The sequence below is a fragment of the Periophthalmus magnuspinnatus genome, chromosome 14 (assembly GCF_009829125.3).
Source record: "Periophthalmus magnuspinnatus isolate fPerMag1 chromosome 14, fPerMag1.2.pri, whole genome shotgun sequence".
Taxonomy (NCBI): Eukaryota; Metazoa; Chordata; class Actinopteri; order Gobiiformes; family Gobiidae; genus Periophthalmus; species Periophthalmus magnuspinnatus.
In genome coordinates this window covers 14,836,284-14,861,571 of record NC_047139.1, presented here as the reverse complement: position 1 = coordinate 14,861,571, position 25,288 = coordinate 14,836,284, and the positions used below count along the sequence as shown (strand labels likewise).

The following is a 25,288-nucleotide window of genomic DNA, read 5'->3' as shown; positions in this document are numbered from 1 at the left end:
TGGTGTTTGAATAGCATTGTCTACTGTTCCTAGTCATTTTTGGCAATTTTAGTGCAAACTAGGTACATTTGCAGTTTTCTGCTCAAAAAACATACAAAAACTGTGAGTGTGGGCTGCCTCATTTCAATTTTATGGGGTATTTTACTTCTGTGTGGTATTAATTGCTAACACGTAACATATTTAGATCACCATGTTACCTTTTGTTTTGAAAATGCTATATTCACTGAAAACAACATATTAACGTGTTTTGAAAGTTTTTGATGCATTGAGACCCCCTCCCATTGCTCTCTGTGTTAGTCACTCCACCTTCAGAGCACTATCACAACACAGTCACCATGCATCTTGCAAATTAAACTTTTGCACATGGTGTCAGGTTTGGCAAGTTGCTATGTACATTTTTGTATCATCCTTTTGTATATTTATGGAGAATTTTCACAGGAGAACATGGATGGGGAAGGTTGTGGCCAAACATTGCAGAGGACCTTACAGCTAACCTTAAGCAGGGTGGATGGATGACATCTAAAACCTCTCCAGTCATATTTTGGTAAGCGAACAATGTTATAACATGGGAGGAAAACTCAAAAAAATCAATTTGCATAATATCTCTTCTTGAAGAACTTGGTGATATCTGGCTGTAGAGGTAGAATTTGAAGTGTGGATGCCTGTCAGACCAATCACACTGTTCTTATACCCTCAGACCCTGCCACTCCTCCTCCCCTATCACTCTCCTCTTTAGTCCTCCAGGCACTGCCCAGTTTAGCAGCTCTAATTGAAATGTGGTTGTGGGTGGAGTTTAGGTGACAAGTACCACTTTGAGGCACTGGCAACCAGGTTTTACTTTTGATTGTAGTACTGTGATGACATCATCGGCTCCCAGTGGGCACTGGACTTTTGTAACGCAGAAGTTGGACTTGTTTTCTTTTATTAAGTTCTTTCAGATGAATATTGCAATTTAAAATGTAGTGCAGACACAAGCAAAACAAATCTACATACAATTTGAGTGAAACAAAGTTCCCAAAATGTACAGGTGTTCTTCAGAGTGAATGTCTTAATTAAGGTGTACAGGTGTCCTCTAGTAGTGTCCTAGTCCTGTTCTAACACGTGCATGTTTTCTCTGTCCTCTTCAAGTGCTGCTGTCCTGCTCTCTAGATGTCCTCCAGGACAAGTTTAGAGGGACAAGGGCAGTGAGGTATAATAAGGGCTAGAGAGATTGTGGGTTCTGTTGCTGTGCTGAATGTGGCATCTTGTAAGTTGAGGAAGGGCCCCTAACCCCTTAAACTCCACATAAAACTGCACTATTTAGCAGACTATATAGTGCAACATTCGGACACACAGCTCAATACATTCAGGACACATGACTCTGGAGTCTGGAAGAAAAAAGTCTGCTAAAAAGTTTCAGGTAAAACTTAATTTCTGTAATGATGATCAAATTGGACTAGTATTTATGGACCAATAATAATAACCATAAATTTTTTGTCAAGCTGGATCTCCCGTAAATGGACTGGATTGTTCAGCTTTTTGTCTGAGATGTGTAAATTATTACTCTTTTAACAGCTCGAGCTAAGGTAAAGAGCTAATGCTAGCAACTTTACACCTTTAAAAACTATATGTAAGAAGTCTATATTGAACAGTCTACTGACCATCGCTAGACACTTTCAAGGTGCATTGCGGGACATTTTGGATGCACTACTTTTGGTGTGACACCTATTCTACCTGAAGCTGAAAAAAGGTTTAAACTGCCTGAAAATGCTTTCTTTGTGAATAAATTGTCATCCTATTTTGGATGGAGTTTTTGGTGTTGATGGGATAGTTAGAGATATTTTGTTTTAGAACTCACTACTTTGTGTATTTTGTACTGCCCCTGAACTGATGTAAAACTATAATAAATATTTAGCACAGGGGCTATCCCATTAAACAAAGTCATACTTTGAAAAAATCATGAAAATCTGTTAGATGCAATTTAAATTGTCATATAATGGTATATTTGTAGTTCTAACTTTGCAGAACTGTATCTGTCAAGACATTTTTTCTCAGAATTATGAAAATGTATATTTCCTAAAAACACTGCACTGGTCGATATTTCATGTGTATTACTATAAATGATTGAAAAAAAAAAAAAAAAAGTTCACATTAGAATGTTAGAACATGGACATTAATAAAGTAAAAATACAAAAAATACCAATTTTTTTTTCTTTAAAAAGTCCAGCTCCCTATTAGTGGAGTGTGATGTCACCCATAGCGTTTGGTTGCAATAGAGAGAGTTGTTACAGAGTTGCTGCACAGAGAGGGACAATGTTTTTTCAATAAAAGTCAATTTCAACCAAAGCTCGAAGGAACCACTTCACGCTCAAGTTCCTATTGGGAATGCGGAGACTAGCAGGCTAGCTATGTCCGAATTATATACAGTCTGTGCTCACAACATGGCTGCTGGAACTGGATGTACTTTACTATAGGACACCATGGCAATTTAGCCCTTATTAATACCTTATTGGACGAGGGGGATTTTGCTGTTTAACTCTGAGACTGCAGATTTGTTGACCTGGTTTATGGTTCATATTTCTGTAATTACTGGGGCCATCCACATGAAACAAAAATTGGCACAAAGTTCTCTGTTAGAATAAATAAACAAACGTGAAATTATTTTGTCACAATTCCTTCAGAAAATGGTGCCATTATTCAACATTATATTTGTAATAGCCATAAGTTCAGTACCATAGACTTGTAGAGTCAATCTCAAACAAATAATAATGATAAGGTTCAATGTTTGTGGATCATAAGTTTGGAGATTTCTTTCAAAAACAGTGAATCTCCCATAAAGTAATATTGGCCCCTGAAATTATGGCATCCTCAAATTATAGAACATGTCTACCAATAGTTATTCCACAGCTATGATTGCATTGCTCATTGTAAGCAATCACATCCTCAGAATTGATAAACATGATGTGAAAAATAAAACTTCTTAAAAGTGGTCATGGTCTTTTCTTTGTCATCCAATCCATGGGATTCAGAATGATGGCCGTTGCCATAGCAATTACCAATTCCAAACAAAAAATTCTATCATTTGAAAGTTGCAAAACCCTCAAAATTGTGTCTATAACAGGAAACAGAAATATATGAAAAGGCTTTATCAATTCTGAAATAGCATTAAAACTTTCAATAATATATGTAAAAATGTCACTTTTTTACAATTTACAAAGGCCCTAAAAGTGAAACAGTGGATTAAATAGAGGTGTGTGCTTGTTTGTGCAGTAGGTGGCGCTGGTGGTATTGGCACATGATGGTGGGGGGTGTTAGGACAGCAGGGCCAGGCTGTGGAGCAGAGACAGGACTGCGCTGGCACTCAGCAGAGGGACCACAGGACTCGGACTGCTCTGGCTGCTCACCGCTACAAACACAAAACACACAGTATTAGACAACAAGCTATTATGAGGTTTGTCTGTCTCCATCATGGAGATTGCTTTACCTGAAATATTTCATAATATAGCTTTAAATATATGTCCATGGAGACAAGCAGGTGATGCCATCAGGCCAAGTTACAGGTCAGATTTGTTGAGAGGTGACTGTGCTCACAGTAAGACCTGTAATTGAATAAATACAGAATCTATATGTTTAATATGCTGTCTGTGAACTGGCTCCATTGGCTCTGCTGCTGCTGCTTATTATCAGCAACATGCCCCTTTGCCATTGTGCAGTCCGACTCCACAGCACGCTTTTGAGACAGGCTTGGTACCAAGAGTCCCCTCTGTTCCTGCTTGTCTTTGCGCTGCAGGCAGACATCTAGATCGTTGCACTAGCCTTGTGTGGACGCGGTGGTTGAATGCTTTTCTTTACTTCCTTACTTCCTTTACTGACTAAAACCTAGAACCAGTCTCATGAGTAGCAGCTTATCATCATGATGAATGAATTAGATAAGTGTAAATTCCACTCCTGTTGGTGCGGAATGCAGTCAACCAACTTTTACCTATGTTCAGCATGATACATGGGGTTGTCATGGCGCAGCTAAACCAAAGGGTCCAACTTCTTTTACTCCCCCGCACAACTGGTTCCTCATTATAAATAGTAAACAGGCTGGCAATCAAAAGGAGGTGGTGTTTCCATTTATCTATCTCTGTCTGTTAGGTATGTAAATGACCATGATAAAATTGGCTATTGCTATTATTTATCGCACACCTTCAGCACCTAAACATGCTCTTAATGATCTATTCATGATACTGGAAAATTAAAAGGTCCTAATAATAGGTGATATCCATCCATCCATTTTCTTCCGCTTATCTGGGGCTGGGTCGCGGGGGCAGCAGCAGGGACTCCCAGACTTCCCTCACCCCAGACACGTTCCCTAGCTCCTCCGGTGGGACCCCAAGGCTTTCTGAGGCCAGCCGAGAGACAAAAAAGTTTTTGTTTTTCCTCAAGTGATGCAGAAAAGTGATGCAGTCCCTCCACCTGGGTCTTCCCCGGGGCCTCCTCCCTGTGGGACATGCCCAGAACACCTCCCTAGGGAGGCGTCCAAGAGGCATCCTGAACAGATGCCCCAGCCACCTCAGCTAGCTCCTCTTGTTGTGTAGGAGCAGCAGCTCTACTCCGAGCTCGCCCTGTGTGACTGAGCTCCTCACCCTATCCCTAAGGGTGCGCCCGGCCACCCTGCGGAGAAAACCTATTTCGGCCGCTTGTATTTTGTCCTTTCAGTCATTACCCAAAGCTCAAGACCATATCTTTTGATGATATTATGGACCGTAGATGATGAAATCCCTAAATTCCTTGCAATTGTACGTTGAGAAACGCTGTTCTGTTTCCAGTTATCCTGTTCACCTGTGGAATGTTCCAGACAGGTGTATTTTAAGCATTCCTCAACTTTCCCATTCTTTTGTTGTCCCTGTACCAGCTTTATTGGAACGTGTTGCAGACATCAAATTGAAAATGAGTGAATATTTGCATAAAAACAATAAAGTTTATCAGTTTGAACATTAAATATCATGTCTTTGTAGTTTATTCAGTTCCATATAGGTTCAAAAGGATTTGCAAATCATTGTATTCTGTATTTTTTAAAGTTTTACACAGCTTCCCAACTTCATTGGAATTGGGGTTGTAGAAGCAAATCTTATATCCCCTTGAATTATAGAAAACAAACCTTTCTTTTTGTACTAGATTATGTAGAGTACTCGATAGACTGCCTGAATATCTCGCTTGTTGAACTTTGATCTGAGAACTTTTAATAGGCTACAAGATCTCATGATTGTCTACGTCTTAAAACTGGCTGCACTACAACTCATATGGGAAAAAACCTTTTTGCTTTGTTGCTTCCCAAAAATGGGAAACAACAAAAGACATGCAAAACTGGATACATTGGTGCCACTAATGCACTTTAATAATCTGGTGATAAATATTTATAATCACACCTGCACCTGTTTTCACACATGCTAGTGGCTCTGTGAACTGACCCCAGTTCGCACTAGATTTAGCTCTATTTACTTTACTTTTGGGTCAGCCTTGTTCACATAGACCACGCATCATTCACCCCAAACACGCACCATGAGACAGTCCATCAGCTGATCCCCAAACTTATTGCTATGACAACACGGACAGAGCCCCATGAATACGCATGCACACCCTCCCCTGGGAATTTATGCAGAGAAGGCGTGGTGGTGCTTTTGGAATGACACACAGACAGACCCAGTATCACCTGCCCAGACAGAGGCAGGAGGAGACTAGCCTAGTCTGATCCAAACTGCCTATGACAGACAAATGTGTCAAACAGCATCTCTGCAGTGCCAAGTCATAGAAATATATGTGATTTGAGTTGTACTTTTATTGCCACAGTGGAGTGGAACTGCTTTCAGACTGGCTGTTTACTGCGGTCCATAGCGTGACTGTTGGGTTCACACTAGTCAAAGCACACCACTCTTGGAGCTTAAATGGGTCTATATAGTTAAAAAGAGAGTCTGGCACTCTTATTGGGCTTGTATAGACCTTCAAAAGAGCAGTGAGCAGTAGATTCCTGCACTCAGTCTGCTCCCTGTGAGCTCCCGGTGAGCACTAGACTCCTGCACTCAGTCTGCTCCCTGTGAGCTCCCGGTGAGCACTAGACTCCTGCACTCAGTCTGCTCCCTGTGAGCTCCTTGTGATCTCTACTGTCAACTACTGTGTGGGTACAAATATGGAGCCACTGCCATCTGCTGGACAGATGCAGGTCTAACTAGGACAATGATTTTTAATTGTATATCTAGAACAGGTGTCCAAACTATGGCCCAATTTTTGTTGAGTCCCCTGCCTTAAATTAAACTAGCCCAAATGATGATAGGCAGTATTTTTACAGCTATTTTAAGTATTTCTAGTACTATAGCCTCAGTAACATCACATTGCATTGTGATACAGACCAAAAATTAACGTTTTAAGTCTTATTAAAGATGTGGCACCCATGTCAATGATCCATGGTACTGTTCACTGGTCTGTGGCCCTCCGCTTTCAATATTATTATTATTTCTACTATTTATTAATTTTAAAAGGGACCATGTACAATTAGAACATAAATGTTGACATTTGATGCATTGTACCAGAATTAACCTTGGACTAGTTTACATCTGCAGGCCGATGGCTGGGAAAACCCAGAGTACTGTCAGTAGTAGTACTACTAGTACTCACTGCGACAGCTCTTGCCATCCCTCTGAAGCATGCCGGTCACACAGCTGCACACAGGACCAGAGGTCTTACTGGTGCAGATCTGCTCACAGCCACCATTCAGCTCCTCACACCAGTCTGCCTCTGCACAAGTACAACAGACAAATAAACAAAACAGCAGGAAACACAATAATAAACAAGGGGGTACAGTATTTCATGAACTTGAATAATCCACCAATATGGCTATCCAGAGTTGGCACAGAGTTGCCAGAGTAACAAGCGCCTAGGTATAAACTTGAGGCAAGTACTACGAAGCTAGATTAGCAAGGTAAATTTAGGGTTAACCCTGGTTTAACAGTACTATGAAGCAGGATCACTTTCTATCGGGAAAGACCTATGCACTGAACTCATAACCTGCTCTGGACCAGGTTACGTTCCCAAAAAGATAAGTCTTTGACCAATCAGAGATGAGAATCCTTATGTGAGCCGAGCCAGCGGCCCGAGAGCAAGAGAGAGATAAAGAAATGGATACAGCATGTATTCTTTCATATCAGTACACACGGATTCATAAAGAGCAATGACACTTAGACATATTCAGTTTATATAAGTCATGCCTGTAATGAATACACAGTATTAAATCATACTGCATATCTGGTTATTAATGTCCAAACTGTTTTATGCAGAGAGTAGACAGTGATAATGAGTCATGCCATCCATTATGCTAAATACACCTATTATAATCTGTAGATTATAATATTTTAAAAATAAAATGTAATTTGTATGAGGCGTGTGTCATTACATACTGCTTGGCATAGACATAAGTGTTCATTCAGTACACGGCGCTGGACTCTACTTTCTCTGTGGTGTAAAGTGTGTGTGTGATTATTTTAATTGCATTTGATTGACATTTCCTCGTGTGTAAGGTATGTAGCTCTAAGCTTTTCTATCATTCTGATTGGTCTGCTGGTGCTAACGCTGCCCCCTGTTCTGTGAACACGCACGGCTTCATTCAGAAAATCTAGGGTTGACAAGGCGAGTTGTGAAGCTGCTTCGTAGTACCGCTTATTCAGAGACACACATGTTTAGGTCAGTCAATCCGGGTAAGAGAAACCTATCCAAGATAGGCTCGCTTTGTTGTACAGGCCTCTGGTGGAAACCAGGCTAACCACCAAAATAATTTTAGCTTTGTCTAAAAAGCACATATGATGCATTCTTGTGGATGTTTCAAATATGCATTTGGTCACCTTGGGATAAGTATTCCACATTTTCTACCTTAAAATAATATCTGAATTTTGGAATCATACTTTATAAACTTTACATTAATTTCTAATGGGGTACTTAGATGGTGGTGCCCCCTGCTGTCAGCTACGGGAATTAGTCTGTGAATGAGTCTGGTGATGATGAGTTAAGTTTGGGCTGCTTACCTCTTCGGCGTATGGGCCCCACAGACAGGATGTGCTCTTTATGGTCACTGTTCTCTGAGTACATCCTCCTCTTGTGTGGACAGTTCTGCACACACACACAGCGATAATTAGTTGAGAAATTATATAGAATTGTGGTAACACTATGTAGACTTATTCTGCTATCCTTTCCTGCTATCCTTTCCTATTAATACATGCCTCATTACAGCTTATTAGTATGGCATTGGGACATTTTTGTAATCAATCAAAAACTTCCTTTCTTGCGGTTCTATCCCTTATTCTCCCTTATTATTAAAAAAAACAAAACAAAACATTCTATAACAGTCAGAGTTTGGACACATTCTCTCATTCATTGTTGTTGTGGCGCTCAGGTTTAAAAATATAAAGAAACCTTCCGTTCATAATATAAATTTTGAAAAGAAAGCGAAAATAGTTTTATTTTATTATTTTTCTATAGAAATCAAATTTATTTATTGAGGTAAGATCATGTGTGTTCTTGGCGCACAATGACCAATATAGGCAGTACTTTTTTAGATTTTTACTTTAAACATAATTACATACCCTTAGATTTAGCTCATTCACACTTTACTTGTTGTTTGTTATTATTTGTGTAATTTTGTTACATTTGTTTCCTTGTTTTAATAAAGGTTATATTTATATATTAAGAGGGTGCTATGATGCTCTCTGACGTGCCATTCTGTACTGCAGCAATATACACACTGTCCGATGACGTGTAGCTGTATGACATAATCCTTCACAGCAGAAAGACTTGAGCTCACGTGGGCCTCTGTTCCTCAGGGTCATGGTCATACATAAACAAATTATGTCCATATATATCTTGTTTTACATATTTTCACATGGTTGTACATCAATTGTACTTGGCAGTGCTGCATACCACTTTGCAGGCATTGGCGTCGGAGTCGCACAGTGTGACGTCACAGTGGAGGTGAACCTCGTCATAGTCTCCAATGAACTTAAAGACTGTCACATGGAAGCGGCAGGTCAGGCCCACGCCGTTCTCTGCCATGCCGATAGTGCTGTCCTTAGTATTTGGACATCTGTACACAAAAGACTCTTATTTTAATTTATTCAGAACAACAAAACAGTTCATACAATTAACCTCAATGAACATTTTGTAAACAGGAACTCCTCAGAAGCTACCTTAGCTTATCAAAGAGGCAGTTTGTACAAGAAAATACCTTTGGTTTGTAACCAAAGGACATAAAGAGGCTCTGGAGCTTAGCAAAAAGGCAAACTGTGATTACTAATATAACAAGCTTATTATAAAACATATTAATTCATGATATTGATTAATATACCTCATATGTGGAGCTCAAAGTGCCATTTGTACACTAATGTGATATGATATGGTTCACAAATGAACCCAAGGCAGTTTACTCAATCTTCAGTTTCGGGTTTCACCAGTCACCACAACCAATGGCTCAAATATGCCTTTTACTAACACTGATACCTTAAAGGTGCAAAGGTACGCCACCTGCTCTTCTCCAGTGAGATATTATTGCTTTACCTGTAATGTTCCACAGTATGGCATTAAACTTTTCTATCGTTCATTAAATTAAATTATAGGTGGTTATACTGATCAAAATAATCTGACCTGTAAATTTGCCTGTAGGCGGTTCCCTGCTTGTCTCCATGGAGATAGATTTGTTTAATATCATACTGTGGAACATTCCAGGCAAAGCAGTAAGAGCTCCTTGGAGACAAGCAAGTGCCGGACCCTCCACCAGAAAGGTTACAAGTTTGAGTACGCTGCTTTAGGTTCATGTGTGAACCATGTCATATCAGCAAAACCATGACTCACAAATAACGTTTTCACTTAAACCATAAAAAATTATTGATCTACATGTTTTACAGTTAAATTATGTGAGAAATATCAGTTTCCCTTGGTGCACACATAGCAATGTGCTGTTGAATCATTTAAATTACATGACAATGGAACGTTACCACTAGAGTAACCCGGAAACCAAGTTCATAATCAAGGAAACCAAAACTGTAACCATGGAAACCAGGCTGTGGTACAGGCAATTTTCTGGCTGTATGCACACCTGAAACTTTCCTGCATATTCCTGGTAATTTACCTGTAAAATTGCCAGATCATAGACATGCAGGGAAATCAGTCCTAGCTTTGTTCACAAATGGCATGGTTGTGGCAAAATGCAGGTAAATTCCTTGGTCAGGTTGTATGTAGGAATTGGCCTTATGTAACACTATAACAGTTTATTAAATAGACATGTATCAAAGGCGTACCCTCTCTCGATGATGATGTAGCGCAGCCTGTCCCCACTGAAGCGGGATGGAGTGGCCCAGCACATGTTGACTATGAGGATGAGTTGGTTCTCGTCGGCACCCTCCACAAACACACCCACATAGAGGACGTCCCGAGTGCTCAGGACCACCTCGCCCTCGCGGTAAGGGTGCCGGTATGAGCCGTTCTTGTACAGCGCCATTTTAGTGATGAAGTTCCCTTCCTGGGTGGGCAGTGTCAGGTTGATTACACTGTGGCAGAAAGGTGTGTTACTCCACATTATGGGCCATTACTCCACATTATAGCATCTTGACCCCAGTCTTAATGACAGCAGTAGTGTTAGCAAGATAATCTGCTGGCAGGATAGTGTGAGCGCTACTTCTGAGAGTGTGGGGTGTAGAGCATTTGACAACATTATGACTCTGCTCTCATCACCTTGACCAATTATAGAATAGAATGCATTTATTGTCACTATACACATGTACAACACCATACACATGCACAGGGAGATTAAAAACAACCCTCCAATACAGACATGGGACACTTACAACACAGTATAACTAAAATAACTAGTGCCAGACATTAAAACATTAAAACACCCCAGACTACAACTCTCAGTCAAACTAAATTTACAAGTAAATACTGCAGAGTCACATACTGCACTTGATCACGTATTGCACTGTATTAGCTATTGCACTGTGATAAATATTGCACTATGTTAAATATTGCACTCAGTCAGACATATTGCATTGTATTAAATATTGACTGTATTAAATATTGAATATTGCACTCAATAAAAATATTGCACTTGTATTTGTCTTTATATGACCAGCATCAGACTAAAAACATTCAGAATGTCGCAACTATTATATCCGCAAGAACAGCAGACAAACATGTAAACTTGCGATCATTGACTTTCAACCTAATTTGTAAAACCATAGTGCCATAGTTTACACAGACAAATGTACCTCAGCTGACTCAGTGCAACTTGGGGAAAGGGGTTCTTGCACCATTGTAAACACATAGCTGCCCACACCTATGCCCGGCTCAAAAACAAATGTAGGCAGCAGCAGATATTTTGCTACTATAGACAAAAAACAACAACAACATATGTAATCGTTTCCAATAAAACTTTACTTTTTATATTATTTTCAATATAAATGTATGTGTTCTTGGGGGCCCTCTAGTCGCCTTGGAGCCCTAAGCAGCACTTCTGATACATCGGCCTAACGTGATACATAGGCCCATTTTCTCTAGTCATATGGGAAAGTTAAGTGCAGCACGGGTTGTTTTGGACATTTAATTTTAATACAATGAAATAAAGGATACAACCTGAAATTATGAAAGTGGTTTAATCAATGTCTGTACACAAAGAAGTGCAATCAGAAACAAAACTGACAATAAACGTATTCCATAATCCTCGAGACACCTGTTTGGGATCAAATGCAGTGGACACCCATGCGACAGGAAGTTTAAACCTATGAATTAGTTTGCATGTGTTTTTGTGTAGAATGTTACAGAACATCGAGAAAGATAAAAAAAAACATCTAATTTGTCAGTTCTGAAACATTTGAGCTCTTGGAGTCAACATTACTAGATTTACTGTCATTTTTCCATTTCATAAGAGCTACAGACTTGTGCAGGAAAGACCCAGCAGTGCTGTTTAATTAATACCGATGTAACATTAACTTTGCTAAAGTGAACAAATAAAGTAGCTTCTGAGGGCCACTTGAAGGCTCCAAACATCTGTTTCGAGCGGTGAAAGTCGCTCGAAACAGATGTTTTGAACTCCGATGTCCATGAGTTCCTGGTGAGTGTAGTGGGTGTTCGTATAACGAATTATGTACAAACAGACGTACAAAAACAACATAAACGAGCACCGAAGGGGAGAGCCGTAAGCCGCTGTGACCATGCACGCCGCCATCTTGTACAACCGTGGTCGGGCTCATTTCAAAAGGTGACGAGACGGCCTACAGAGAGGAAGTCCTGAAGTTGACTGCTTGGTGCTCGGAGAATAGTGCCATAACCTTGCCATAACCCTGTTGAATTCACGTATGCACTGACCTCTGACTTGTGCAATGTTTAAAATAGTGCAATATTTTTATTGAGTGCAATAAGGTCGTTTGTGTGCAATATTTAATATAGTGCAATATTTGATTCAGTGCAATATGTCTGAGTGCAATATTTGATACAGTGCAATATTTAATGTAGTGCAATATTTATCAGTGCAATAGTTAATATAGTGCAATACTTAGTGCAGTATGTGACTCTGCAGTATTTGCTGTAAATCTTGTTGAGAGTTGTAGTCTGGGGTGTTTTAATGTTTTAATGTTTTAATGTCTGGCACTAGCTATCTTAGTTATATTGTGTTAGAGTGTTCCATGTCTGTTTGTATTGAAGGGTGAGTTGTTTTTAATCTTGCTGTGCATATGTATGGTGTTGTACATATGTATAGTGACAATAAATGCATTCTATTCTATTCTATTCTAAGGAGTAACAGCTGTGTGACAGTGGCAGTACCTGAGCATAGGCTTGAGCACAGTCTCCAGGGAGATCTTGAGATCCAGTTCGTAGGCACAGGAGAACTCCACATTGATGGTCTTGTCTCGTGTGATAACGTTCCCCGTGTTGTTCACACTCTCGATCCACACAGTGTTCTTGTACATGATGTGAGTGCCGTTCGACTGACAGAGCACACAAACAATAATCATGCATTTGCAAAAGTATTAAAGCAAAAGGTTTTTTAGGCAAAATGGGAGAAGTATGGAAATTGTTAGAGCTGAAATCAAACTGCCAAATTTCCTTTTGTAAAATGACCACTCTTACCACTTAAAACACTTTTTTGCCAAAGGGCACAAAGACGATGACAGTATCTGAAATAGTGGCACAGAGGTGATGAAGGACCAGCCTCTTTATTGTCTGAGGTAGGAGCGGGTGATTGAACAAATCTCAGACTGACAGTTTAAAGGTGAACTATGTAACTTTAATGGTTGGCTTGTCCATATGGTGATGTTAATCTCATCTTTTTGTTTCTGCATCACTTTGGAAAAGTCACATTCAGGCCGGAGGGCTTCATTTGTTCATTTTCCCACTGCTCATTCTCATTCCTGACAGCAGAGGGAGCTCCACCACCTTAACACCTCGTGGGAAAAAGTGTGTTCTCTAAATGCAAACATTATTTATGTTTTAAGTTATAAAATATGAAATACTAATCCCAAGAGCATATTTAAAATTATGCTTAAAGAAACCATAAAGCATCATATGTCCACTTTAAATGGTTTACTCACTGCTGAATAGGGGGCACTTTGAACACCCATTTGGGCAGAACAGGCACAAGTGAATCACACTATTTTGAAGGGCACTAACTTGTGAACAATAGAATATATGTTATGTAAAGAATATATGTTATGTAAAGATATTTATTCATTCAATACATTTCTCACAAGGTGTGTTTTGGATTCAAGTATCTGTGTAAATTCAGAGTTTGTTTTTCTATATTAAATGACTATGTTAACACCTCCATTTTCATTAAGGCTGAATCTAGGCATTAAGTCCACCAACTGGTCAAAAAGCAAATACCTTTTTACAGTATTTTACAGTTTGTTTGTTTTGGTTTTTTTTTTGGCAGTTTGGACACCTCATTTTAGCTGACTAATCAATGCCCAGAACATATCTTTGGTTGAAGAAGAATTTCAGTTGAAAACAGCCATACCCAGATGGGCCATTGTGTGTGGCCCCCTGCTGCTTTATCATATGATAAAGTGTTAGTGATCCCTGGCCCACCTGTACAATGGAGCCGCAGTGACCCTTGGTGTTGTTGATGTGGAAGGAGATAAAATCCTCTCCCTCGATGCCTGCACAGTGCTGGTCGTTCACCCTCACGTCCTCACGCTCAAAGCCCAGCTGGAAGAGCTTACACTTCGAAATAGACACCTCCATCTGAGCATGCTTACAGGTCACCTCCGCCTGGATGATGTCATCCTCACCTGACACAAAAGAGAAGGTTTAGTTCTGGGTTGGACGGCAAGTAAAAGGAAGGATAGATGATGTACTAGGGTAACTATAAAAATACATATCTGACAGAGAATTTAACAAAGTTAACGACCACTCAATTTTACCTAATCTAATCTAAGATAAAAATCTAAGCCTAAACCAGGAAGAAAAACACATATTCACTTTATTTTGTCTGTCAACTCAACACATTTTTTTCGTAGTCAAGTGCTGCACACAAATTCAACAGAACACATTAAAAATAGTGTAACTCCAATACGATACTTGGCCTAAGCATCTGTGTCAATACAGATACCAGTCCGATATTGCATAATGTGAAAAAATAGACTAAGGCTACTCAGTGTTATTACAGGTGATAGTAAAAACTGTTCTAGGCTTTCTCCAAAGAAAATGTACAAGAATAAAATAACTAAAATTATAAAAATGTAGAAATGTGTCAAATGTAATGATCTTGATGAGGAATGACTCTCAACCTAGGAGCACATGGCTAATTATGCAGGGTTAGTGCTGTTGCCAGGCGCTCTCTGAGCCTCCACTGTCCATATTTAACATGCTCTAGGCCAGGCATGCCCAAACTGTGGCCCAGGGGCCAAATGCGGCCCTCAGACCAATTTTTCTTGGCCCTCAAGCTTCTAGGTGAATTGTTCCATATTACTTACTTACCACAGTACTTTTTATTATACATTTCTGAAAATCTACCTTAACAAGCCCATATTAAATATTTAATGTGCCCCATTGAGGATGTAAGCATGAATAAAGGTCTAGTGGTTCAGCCTAACTTGTAATAATAACACAGATTTTACGTATTCACTGTATTGGTGACCAGTCTATGGCCCTCAATTGCCCCTCAGCTTTGTCTGTGTTTTTATATGTGGCCCTTAATGAGAAAAGTTTGGACACCCCTGCTCTATGCGTTAGCTCTAGCATTAGCCACCGACGTCAACAGAGGTTGCCAATCTCATGTGGGACGGGAGCTTATTTCACAGTCCTGGAGTGGCCACTTGAGAAGAGCCTGATCTGCTGACCTGAGTGCGCAAGGGGTGTGAGCTGTGAGGTGTGAGCAGATTAGATAGGTACTGAGGGGTCAGACCGTGAAGACATTTAAAAGCATATCTTTTTTTTTTTTAAATCAATATGAAGGTGCACAGGGAGCCAGTGAAGAGATTGAAGGATGGGGGATTCATTTTAGAGGTTGCATTTTGCACTAGCTGTAAACAAGAAAGTGATGTTTTGTTGAGTCCAGTAAGCTAAAAGCAAATTGCAGTAATCTAAATAAGAGGTGATGATGAGATAAACTTTGTTTCACTTCCGCTATTAATTTGTCCCTGTGGGGCTCATGACCTGGGTTACAGAGCTCAACTCATTTCTCAACAGCTGCAGCAGAATCAAAGACACTACCTGTTTTTTCTCATTCAAGTGCAGAAGTCAAGAGACATCCATACTTCGACCTCATCTAAACACAGCAAGAGATTTATTCTTAGTCTTATTCAGTGGCACATACAGCTGGCAGTCATAAAAATGAAATTACACCACAGACAGAGTGAAAAAAGCAGGGGCCCCAACAAGGACTGACCTTTGGGGCTCTCCACATGATAGAGGGGCCAGGAAGGACAAAACATCACCAACTTGGACTGCAAAACTTCAGTTGGCCAAATAAAACCTGAACAAGGGCAAGGCTAGAGCCCTGAAGCCCACCCAGTTCTCCAAACAAAACAACAGAATCTGGTGGTTTGAGCAACAATAAAGTAATAGTGTTTCACTGTCATTAAAGAAGCGACTGCTGTGGCCGCTTAAAGGCTCAAACTGATCAAACACAAGTGAACACATTATAGGCATGCCAGGATCATACTGAGAAGGATTAATTAGAGCCATTGTACTGTCTGCCTTTTATAATGATTGCTAGCTATAGCAAAAGTTCAGCCTCCCATCTCTTCACCTGTACAGGCTCTTTCATCGCTGACCCCAGCAGATTTCTCCAGCCTAGCAGTACTCAGCCTCAGCCTACAACTTTGTCCATTTTAAAGACAGCTGTTAAAGTCAGCTGTTCAGATGCACAGCTCTGCTCCATCCCAGCACTGCCTATATCGCTCATCGTTCTATCATGATTTCATATGTCTAACATTTATTCACTTGCATCTCTCCAGGATGAAATAGAAGTAGTTGTGTAGGTAGTAGAAGTAGTATTAAAAATCTTACTTCCTGTGGTAGTGGGCAGCTCCGGACAGCCACATAGGTCTCCTCCGTTCTCCAACTCACAGGTAAAGTTTGTGCAGCTCTCCCCAGCACACGGGTCATAGATCCATTCTGCTAAAGACACGCCCACAGCCCAGGTTAGTTGTCCACTATGCTTAAGCCATGGCCCCAAAGCCCTAAAGTAAAGACACGCCTACAGTCCAGGTAACACCGCACTCACACTGGGAGCGACAAAAGCGAGTTCCTGTGTCTCCAGCCCTGTAATTAGGAATAAGTTAAATGCCTCAACTAATGCCTCTAATGTCTGTCAAAAGGTGTTCACACGCCCCCAAAACACTAAAGTAAAGACATGCCCACAGCCTAGAGTAGATGTAAACTTTACTTTCTATCAATTTTACTAGCCTGATGGTGTAAATAAGAAAGATCACATTAGCAGTGAGTGTCCCTTACAGCAGTTCTCCTGGGTGATCCAGCGTGTGGACAGTGTTCCGAGGGCCCGGCAGGCCTCAGCATATGCAGCCAGGGAGCCACACACCTGGGCCTTGCGGTGGTTATAGCACCCGTCCAGGTAGCAGGACTGGTAGAAGGGGCGTGGGTCAAGCAGCCCATGGCACGGCTGGAAGAAACCTTTGAGAGCGGTGAGTTTCTGACAGGCGCCCTCACTCTGCAGGTCCAGCACCGCTGTGTTCTCACAAGACTGAGCAAGAGCTACGTACTGCATCTCATCACAACTGCACAGCACAAACAGGGATACTGTGAGGGAGAAAGGAATTTAAAGGAAGTTCTATGCAAAATTATATTTTATTTTGTACCAGCTATTTAGTACAATGCGTAGTAGCAGAATGTGATTTGAGGCACAGTGGCAAACCCTCCACCTTTATACGGATGGAATGAAAAGCTGCATATACATACTGTTCAGCGGCCTGTAACATGCTCAAAACACACACCTACACACACAAACAATATCAGGTATTTCCCTCTGACTGTGGGCCAAAAGTGAGTGGGGCAAGTGAGTCACAGCAGAGATGTGCCCTTTGGCTTCTCTTGTTTCACTAAATGAGATAAGAGTGTTACAGTGTTTGCTTTGTGACATAGAAGTTATGGGCCTGTGCATCCATCCATCCATCTATCTACATTTCATTTAATCATATCTGCTGTTAAAGCTTTCTAAAGTCATGCTGCAAACTATTTATTGCATTCCTGCACTTCCGGTGAATGAGGGACTTTAAGTCTTGGTTAAGCCCACCTTTTCCTTAACAAGTCCAAGTGTTCCATTTTGCCTTGTGTCTGAGCTCACCTGTTCTGCATGCCATTGGTCTTCCAGCTCTGGGCCAACTCCAGGGCACTGGTGGCAGGCTTCCCTCTGGAGGTGATATAATCGTCACTGGGGTCTCCATTGAAGTTCCCGCAGAGCCCACAGACCTTGTTATACAGACGCTGGCCCATGGTGATGCTGAGGGTGTTGAACCGGTTGTAGCGGACCTGTATGTCCTGTGGTGTGTCAATGACAATGAAGCCCTCTGAGGTGGTCAGCCGGGTCATCAGGCCAGTAAGGAAGGGCACAGACACTGGAGTACCATTCACCTGAGGCAAGGCACATCGGTTAGGATATGTCTACAACTGTCTCATTTCTTTTTGTTTGCGTGTTCAACATACACTGACGTGACATGTTGTTTTATGATTGTTACTGTGGCAAAGATGAGCCAAATAATTTAATTTTAACTACTAAGTATTTTAACTACTAAGTATTTTAATCTATCCGGCACATCTGTAGCTCTCACAAACCCTTTGGCACATCTTAACATCCACATGCATTCATTTTCGGGCTTGTGCACAGCTTCAGAATAGCTTCTTTCACAGGATCAGTAAGAGTGGGTGGACCGCTGCTCTTACTTACAGGCTGACGAGAAATAACACATATTATTAGCTATAGACACATCACATTTTGTCCCAATGTGCTGCTTTTACAATATTTTAAAAGGGACCACAGCTAAGATTTAGATTTTAAATTCCATTAGCGTATGTGTCAGTGTTTCCTCTGGTCCCAGTGGCTTGCTCTGGTGGTGCTGATATTTGAATGTCTTGTGACTGGGGGAATGGCAAAACACGGCAAAACAAATCACAGACCAAAAATGAAAAGTGAGCTGAGCTAATGTCTCGTTCATCTTTCCTATTTCTCAGCTCTGTCTCACATAAGTCTTCTGCTCTGTGAGTGTGTGCTGTATGTGACTGTGTGTCAGTGCACTCGGAGACACACTCCTCCTTGCTCCAGTGGTGGAGAGCGTTGGTGAGAATCCAACGATGACTTAAAACCACTACAACAACTGCTTTGATGAATTTGCTGCATAAGGTGTACAACATGAACATTGATACTTTAAACATGAGTTTAACAAAATAAAAGGTGTCTTCTTATCTTATTTAATAATAATCTCTGTGTACATTAGTGGAGTTTAGGTCCAGTGTATGATATGGTTGCTAGATAACACTTACGGATGCATGATGCATGATTTCCAACCAGGAAGTAAAATTTGAAACCTAAAGAATTTGGCAATATAAAATCTTAAATATAATGGTCTTAACTATGTTTACGTCATACCTGTCAGAGGTACTTTAAGGGGCATTTCAGGATGGCTTATTGAATGCAGCAGAAACACTGTGCATCCCTAGATACAAGATAAACATGTTCAAATCGAATATACTTTTGCTGATATTATTTGTAATGCTGATTTATTTTTATTAACAATGTTTTCACATTATGTTCCATTTATTTAAGTTATAATTTAGTGTTTTGGTTATCATCATTGTACACTGTAAAAACCACCAAAGATGAAGTGTTTTGTATAATGGTGATTGCACCCCCTCACCTTGACAGTGCTCCCAGATATGAGAATGTTCTCCTCATTGATGTACAAGTACACGTGGGAGATGGTGGTCAGGTTGGGTGTGCTCCATTTGTCGAAGTTGGCAATGAGCTGGAAAGACAGATCTGGGAGCTTGTGGCAGTTTGTGGACAGGACAAAGGAGCAGGATGCGGGCAGACGGAGGGACGCACCATCAAAGGTTCTGAACACACCGCCACCCGAGGCCACACAGTGCTGAGAGCGCCTGGCGAAGCAGCCCCTGACCCCGTGACGAAGGACACACTCCTCCTCAGCCTTACAGCGCCGCGGGTCACACTGCACCAGGTTACGCCCAATGCACTGACAGCGCTTGGTGCAGTCCGAGTTCCAGAACAATTGCTTGGGCTGAATCACAACGACATGTACAGCTTGTTTTAAAATGCTATATTCTAACATGCTACATTTAAGAACACATATTATGCATAAATGACTTGTATTGGAGCACTCAAAAATTATTTTATTTGTATTATTTTGTTTGTATTTTGTCTGGTTAGCGTAAAACCCTAAGACTTCTCCTACGCAGTTTTGGTGTGGCTCATTCTATGGTCAAACTGTGTTCACAATGAACGCATAACATTCACAGGGATAAGGACCTTATTTGTTTATTTCATGACTGTCTGTGCAATCCCTTAGTCATCATCTAGTTATGATCCATCGTAGAAGAAAAAATTCAAATCTTTCAACTGGACAAAAAGTTTTTTTTAAGTGAAGACATTTTGCTGCTCATCCAAGCTGCTTCTTCAGTTCTGGTCAGACACTGCTGGTGGACACTGCCTTAAAGTCACAAGAATGCAGCATGTGTTCTTTAAGACCAATGCAATGCAGTGTTTCCATTGACTATTTTCATCAGTCATATTTTTGTTGGCTAAAACTAAAGGCTGAAAAAGAAGCAATCCTAATTGAAAACAATAAAAAATAAAATAAAAAGACTAAACTTCTATTTAAAATGTAAATATCTGGGTAGTTTTGTCACCTAAAAGTAATAATATATTTTGTCAAATAACTAAACAGAAGTGAATTAGAATGAGCACGGAGACTAGAGCTAAGTTCCACTTTTTGGCCCCAAAGGCCCAAACCAGAGCGTAAACCAAACTGCCCAACAACACATCTGTACATGTCCCATAAATTACATACAATTTATCTATTTATCTAAAAATGGTGTATACATTCTGGCTGTCTGAAACTGAAGAATTAGTCAACTAAATAAATATTATAAATATTTTAGTCGATTTAAAACTAGATCAGCACTAAAAATAATTATTTAACAAAATCTTGACTAAAACTAAAAATGATTTTCCTCGAAAGACTAAGACAAATATTACAATTTCTTCTGGAAATGAACACTGATGCAGTGCCAATGGATTCTATTAGGGTCTCCAGGCACCACAATAAGTCACACAATTCAAGGTCAAATCTGGCCCCTTTGTGTGCCAAAATCATTGGGACATTCTACATGGAAATAAAATACATTTTATGCCATACTGTGGAGGGTACAACATTGCCATGAAAGACCACAGCAGAATCCACTCACTTTTGGATAATCAGACAGTGGAGTTAACAACCCTATAGAGGTTATGCAAATTACATCACAACATCTCAGTTTTTTTTTAGAATGAGCAGCAACTTTAGATGAGTGTCAATGTTGAGTACATTTTTTTTCTGTAAGAGCTCACATCTAAAGTGTGAAAGAGCTGCTACATCTGACAAGAAAATCAAGTCCACTGTAAAAGCCTTTAACAGCTAAACAACAGGGACACTGCAAACTCCACATACATGTATCACTGATGTAAACACAGTTGGACTGAAACTTTTTCTCCTTAAATAAGATGTTTCAGAATCTGTGTGTTGAGGCCAAAAAGCAAAGAAACACATTTAGTCTGTTAAGCTGCCCATAGTTCTGCCTCAGTGCCACTCAGTTGGATTGTTGAGGGGCATTTTATGAATAAAATGATCTCAGCGAATGACCTCTATAATATTGTGTATGTTACACCTCTGTACCATGTTGCTGGTGATCTTTTCTCGTAGAGACTGACCTCAAAGTACTTGCCGTCAGTGTAGCAGCCACAGTTCTGAGCCAGGATGCAGCTCTTGCCGTTGAGCACGTATCCCTGGTCACACTGGCAGCCCTCCACACAGTCATGACTGCAGTCCCTCTGTCCACGGGCGGGGGCGCACTGTGGTGGGCAGGGAGACACGCAGCTGGAGTAGTGGCTGTTGGGGGGGCAGCTCAGGACTGGGGGAACACATTTCGTTTATTATTGATACCTATGTAAAGTTTAACCTTATTACGGTGTGTTTCATTATACTACTGTTATTATTGTATTATTTTAATTGGATTTCCGATATTGCATATGATGTTATTATCAATGTTTATAAAAGCCCAAGAAAGACCAATGACCTTTAAATGTGCTGCAAATAGGGATCCTAAAAAGCTAGTAATGAGAGGACAGTGAAGAGGCATATGACCACAGAGATTGTATGCGTTATAGAATAAACAGCACAGGTCTGCATAATGTGATGATAGAAAAAGCACTGACCACAGGGCGTGTTGCTCCTCCAGCCATTCATAGGGACTCCCTGTGTCCGACAGGTGCTGGCGTACATCTGCAGCCAGTTACAGATGGTGTCCTGGGCTCCCTGGTCCAGACATGTATCCTGTAGGCAGCTCTGGTAGAAGAATGCTGGCGCCACCTTGCTGTGGCAGCGTGCAAACAGTCCTCCTCTGTCTATAATGAGTCCACATAACCTCACAGCCTCTGGCTCTACAAACACATAGAGTCCATCTCCGATGTGGAAGCGGATACGCGTGTTCACCTCCCGGTCTCCATTCTCAGAGTTCCCATTGGAGTCTGCCACCATCAGTGCTCCCTCAGACAGACCGCTCTTCTCCCCCAGCCCACAGCGAGGGCACGAGTCCCCACAGCCCACTTGGCAGAAGGTGTCCCGCTCTGCCCAGGCCATGCCCCAGTCTGTGGTACTGAGGATGGGAGGGGTGAGGGGCATGCCCTGGCACAGCCCGCAGGCCGTCTGGTACATGTCCCGGGGTAGAGACAGCAGCAGCAGGGTGTTCCAGTCAAAGGCGACTTTGAGACCAAAGTCCGTCTCCAGCACCAGCTGCATGCCCGCACTGAAGATGTTTACCTTCCCCAGGCCCAGCTTCAGAGGCAGGTACAGCCGTTCCTTATTCACCTGTCACAACAGTGCAATCATAATAAACTGGGTCATTACAATTTTAATTTTAGATTTTGAATTCTATAAATTATGTTCCCTGCAGGTGGCTGCAGGTGCTGGGGTTTAGTTAGTGACAATTAGGATCAATGAGAGTCCTTTTAGGTTTAAACCAAATGAATTTCAGCATTGAAACTGGTAACGCAAAAGAGAGACTCATTCTGCTTTCTTACTAGATAATCGTTTTTAAAATCAAGACACCAAATAAATAGTTGGTCAGCATGTCCATTGTTTTTGTAGTTAAAATAAATCAGTATTACAGTTGTTATCAGTAAAAGGTATATTTGATTTGAACATTTTTACCTAGTATCTGGGCACACAGTTCAGTCATACTTATGGAATTTTTAAACAAAACTCCCAGCCAAATTTTCACAGCTGTTATTGCTCTCATATTTTCCTTCTCAAACGAAAACACTCAGAATGTATTAATCAGCATGCTGTCAGTGACTGTGCATATTTCTCACATCTTTGACAGTGTTTGTGAAGCCACTCCAAACATCGCTCAGAGCCAAGTCCAGCCTGATAAAAGATGCCCATTGAAATATGAGCCTTCTAATTCAAAGAGGAATTCACCGCGTGCAGTGCTATTCTGTTGGTTTGATTAGAAATAACTCCCTCACCGAAACAACTGCTTTGACCTTTTCCACAGTTATGCATAGAATTCAAATTCCACTGCTGAATTCTTCATTCCTCTAGGTCAGTGGTTCTTTACCTGGGTTCGATTGAACCCTAGGGATTCGGTGAGTCAGTCTCAGGGGTTCGGCAGAGGTCAAGACACGCACCCGACTCATATGATTAGTGGTCTGCGAGCGTCTTCAGACGTTGGCCCAATTCAACAAATGCACCCTTTGATGTGTCTATCGAAGTATCTGCCCAACTTAAATGAGCCGTTTGAATGGCATAAAAACATAAAACGACATAAAAACAAAGAAAAGGAACAGACTTTGCTGTGAAAATGACATGAGAGTGGCACTTGCCAAGGTGAAGCCATGGGTTTCTGACCTGGTCTCTCAAAGGCAACAGCAGAAGTCACACTGATTTGCAGTAAATATTCATTATTATTCTAGCGTGATGGAAATTAGGTGATGGGTGTGTTGGTTGTATTGTATTGGTTTTATTCTTTGAACACAGTAATGTTAATGCACGATTCATTTTGTGCACCAGTAAAACATACATATGTCTTGAATTTGAAAAAAAAAAAAAAAAAAAATATATATATATATATATATATATATATATATATATATATATATATATATATATATATATATATATATATATATATATATATATATATATATATATATATATATATATATATATATATAGGGTTCGGTGAATGTGCATATAGGGTTCGGTGAATGTGCATATGAAACTGGTGGGGTTCAGTACCTCCAACAAGGTTAAGAACCACTGCTCTAGGTACTTGTGCAGCAGAGGTGGAAAGTAACTGATTACAAATATTCATGTTATTTCTTCAATTTCTTCAATGTTTGTGTGAATCTCCCCGTTTTCAGACTGACAGGTGGATTAGCCAATCAGGAAAACATATGGTCCGCCCATATCGGAAAAAAATAATGAGAAAAAAATTCACAGGGGATTGAAAAATTGATTTCTGCAGAATCAATGAGTGAAGCACTAAACTCTGTTAATGAAGTGAGATAAATTTGATTGTCTTTGTAAATGATATGTGGCCAATGAGTTTCACATGTCACTGTAAAAAAACAAAAACAAAAAAACAACAAACATCCTGAGTGCACGAACATGTTTGATTCTGGCTTGAGACATGATGAAGGGCGTGGGGACCAAATTGATATCATGATGATCAATGGGACTACGTATAGTATAAATCATAAATCAAGCAATCAATCAATCAATCAATAAAACGGGATAGAATAGGGATAGAATAGGAGCAGAGATAGTCATGCAGACTGTCCGTCTGATTGTAACTAGCCAGGTACCGTTGTACACAGAGATATTATTGCGCAGTGACATATTCCTAACCCACCGTGACTGTGTTCTTGTAGCTCCGTGACACTTCAATCTCATACTCGTAAGCTTCTAGCACAAAGCCCTTGACCCAGATGGCCTGTCCTGTGTCCCGCTCCTCGTTCCGGGCAGCCAGTTTGAAAAATGGGAATGCTCCGGCGGCTTGCTCCCTGGTGATGATCCCGCACTCCGAGGTGACCAGCTGCAGCGTGCACGAGCTCTGCAGTTCAAATGCAGCACCCATGAACGGCAGGAAGTGTCCATATCCCGCTGCAACGCACAGGGCCTCGGTGCGGGGCTGGCAGTAGAAGAGACCATCACTCTCCTGTAGGGTTGTCAAAGGTATCAGAAAATCAAATACTAATTGATGATAAAAATTCTAAACTAGATTCTCATTTGAGGTATACTCTCTCTCTCACACTCTCTCTCACACACTCTCTCACACTCTCTCTCACACTCACTCATAAATATATATATATATATATATATATATATATATATATATATATATATATATATATATATATATATATATATATATATATATATATATATATATATATATATATATATATATACATACATACACGACTTGAGCTCTATCAGAACAAGAATATGACCACATAAACTAGTACATGCCGATGGACCACTATGGAACATACCTTCTT

General features: G+C 40.6%; 1 protein-coding gene across 1 annotated transcript in view; it reads right to left on the bottom strand.

Moving 5' to 3' along the window:
- Window positions 1-3,202: 3,202 nt before the first annotated feature.
- The window catches only part of tecta (tectorin alpha), a 35,647-nt gene continuing 13,561 nt past the window's right edge, over window positions 3,203-25,288 (bottom strand). Inside the window, exons 12-25 of the mRNA XM_055226683.1 lie at window positions 24,640-24,948; window positions 21,941-22,592; window positions 21,437-21,636; window positions 19,368-19,748; window positions 17,801-18,087; window positions 16,954-17,234; window positions 16,507-16,617; window positions 14,083-14,285; window positions 12,820-12,983; window positions 10,302-10,550; window positions 8,929-9,091; window positions 8,037-8,121; window positions 6,637-6,756; window positions 3,203-3,385 (exon numbers count right to left, since the gene is read on the bottom strand). Of these exons, the coding sequence (XP_055082658.1) occupies window positions 3,291-3,385; window positions 6,637-6,756; window positions 8,037-8,121; window positions 8,929-9,091; window positions 10,302-10,550; window positions 12,820-12,983; window positions 14,083-14,285; window positions 16,507-16,617; window positions 16,954-17,234; window positions 17,801-18,087; window positions 19,368-19,748; window positions 21,437-21,636; window positions 21,941-22,592; window positions 24,640-24,948 (3,300 nt within the window). The 3' untranslated portion in view covers window positions 3,203-3,290. The remainder of the gene's footprint in view (window positions 3,386-6,636; window positions 6,757-8,036; window positions 8,122-8,928; window positions 9,092-10,301; window positions 10,551-12,819; window positions 12,984-14,082; window positions 14,286-16,506; window positions 16,618-16,953; window positions 17,235-17,800; window positions 18,088-19,367; window positions 19,749-21,436; window positions 21,637-21,940; window positions 22,593-24,639; window positions 24,949-25,288) is intronic.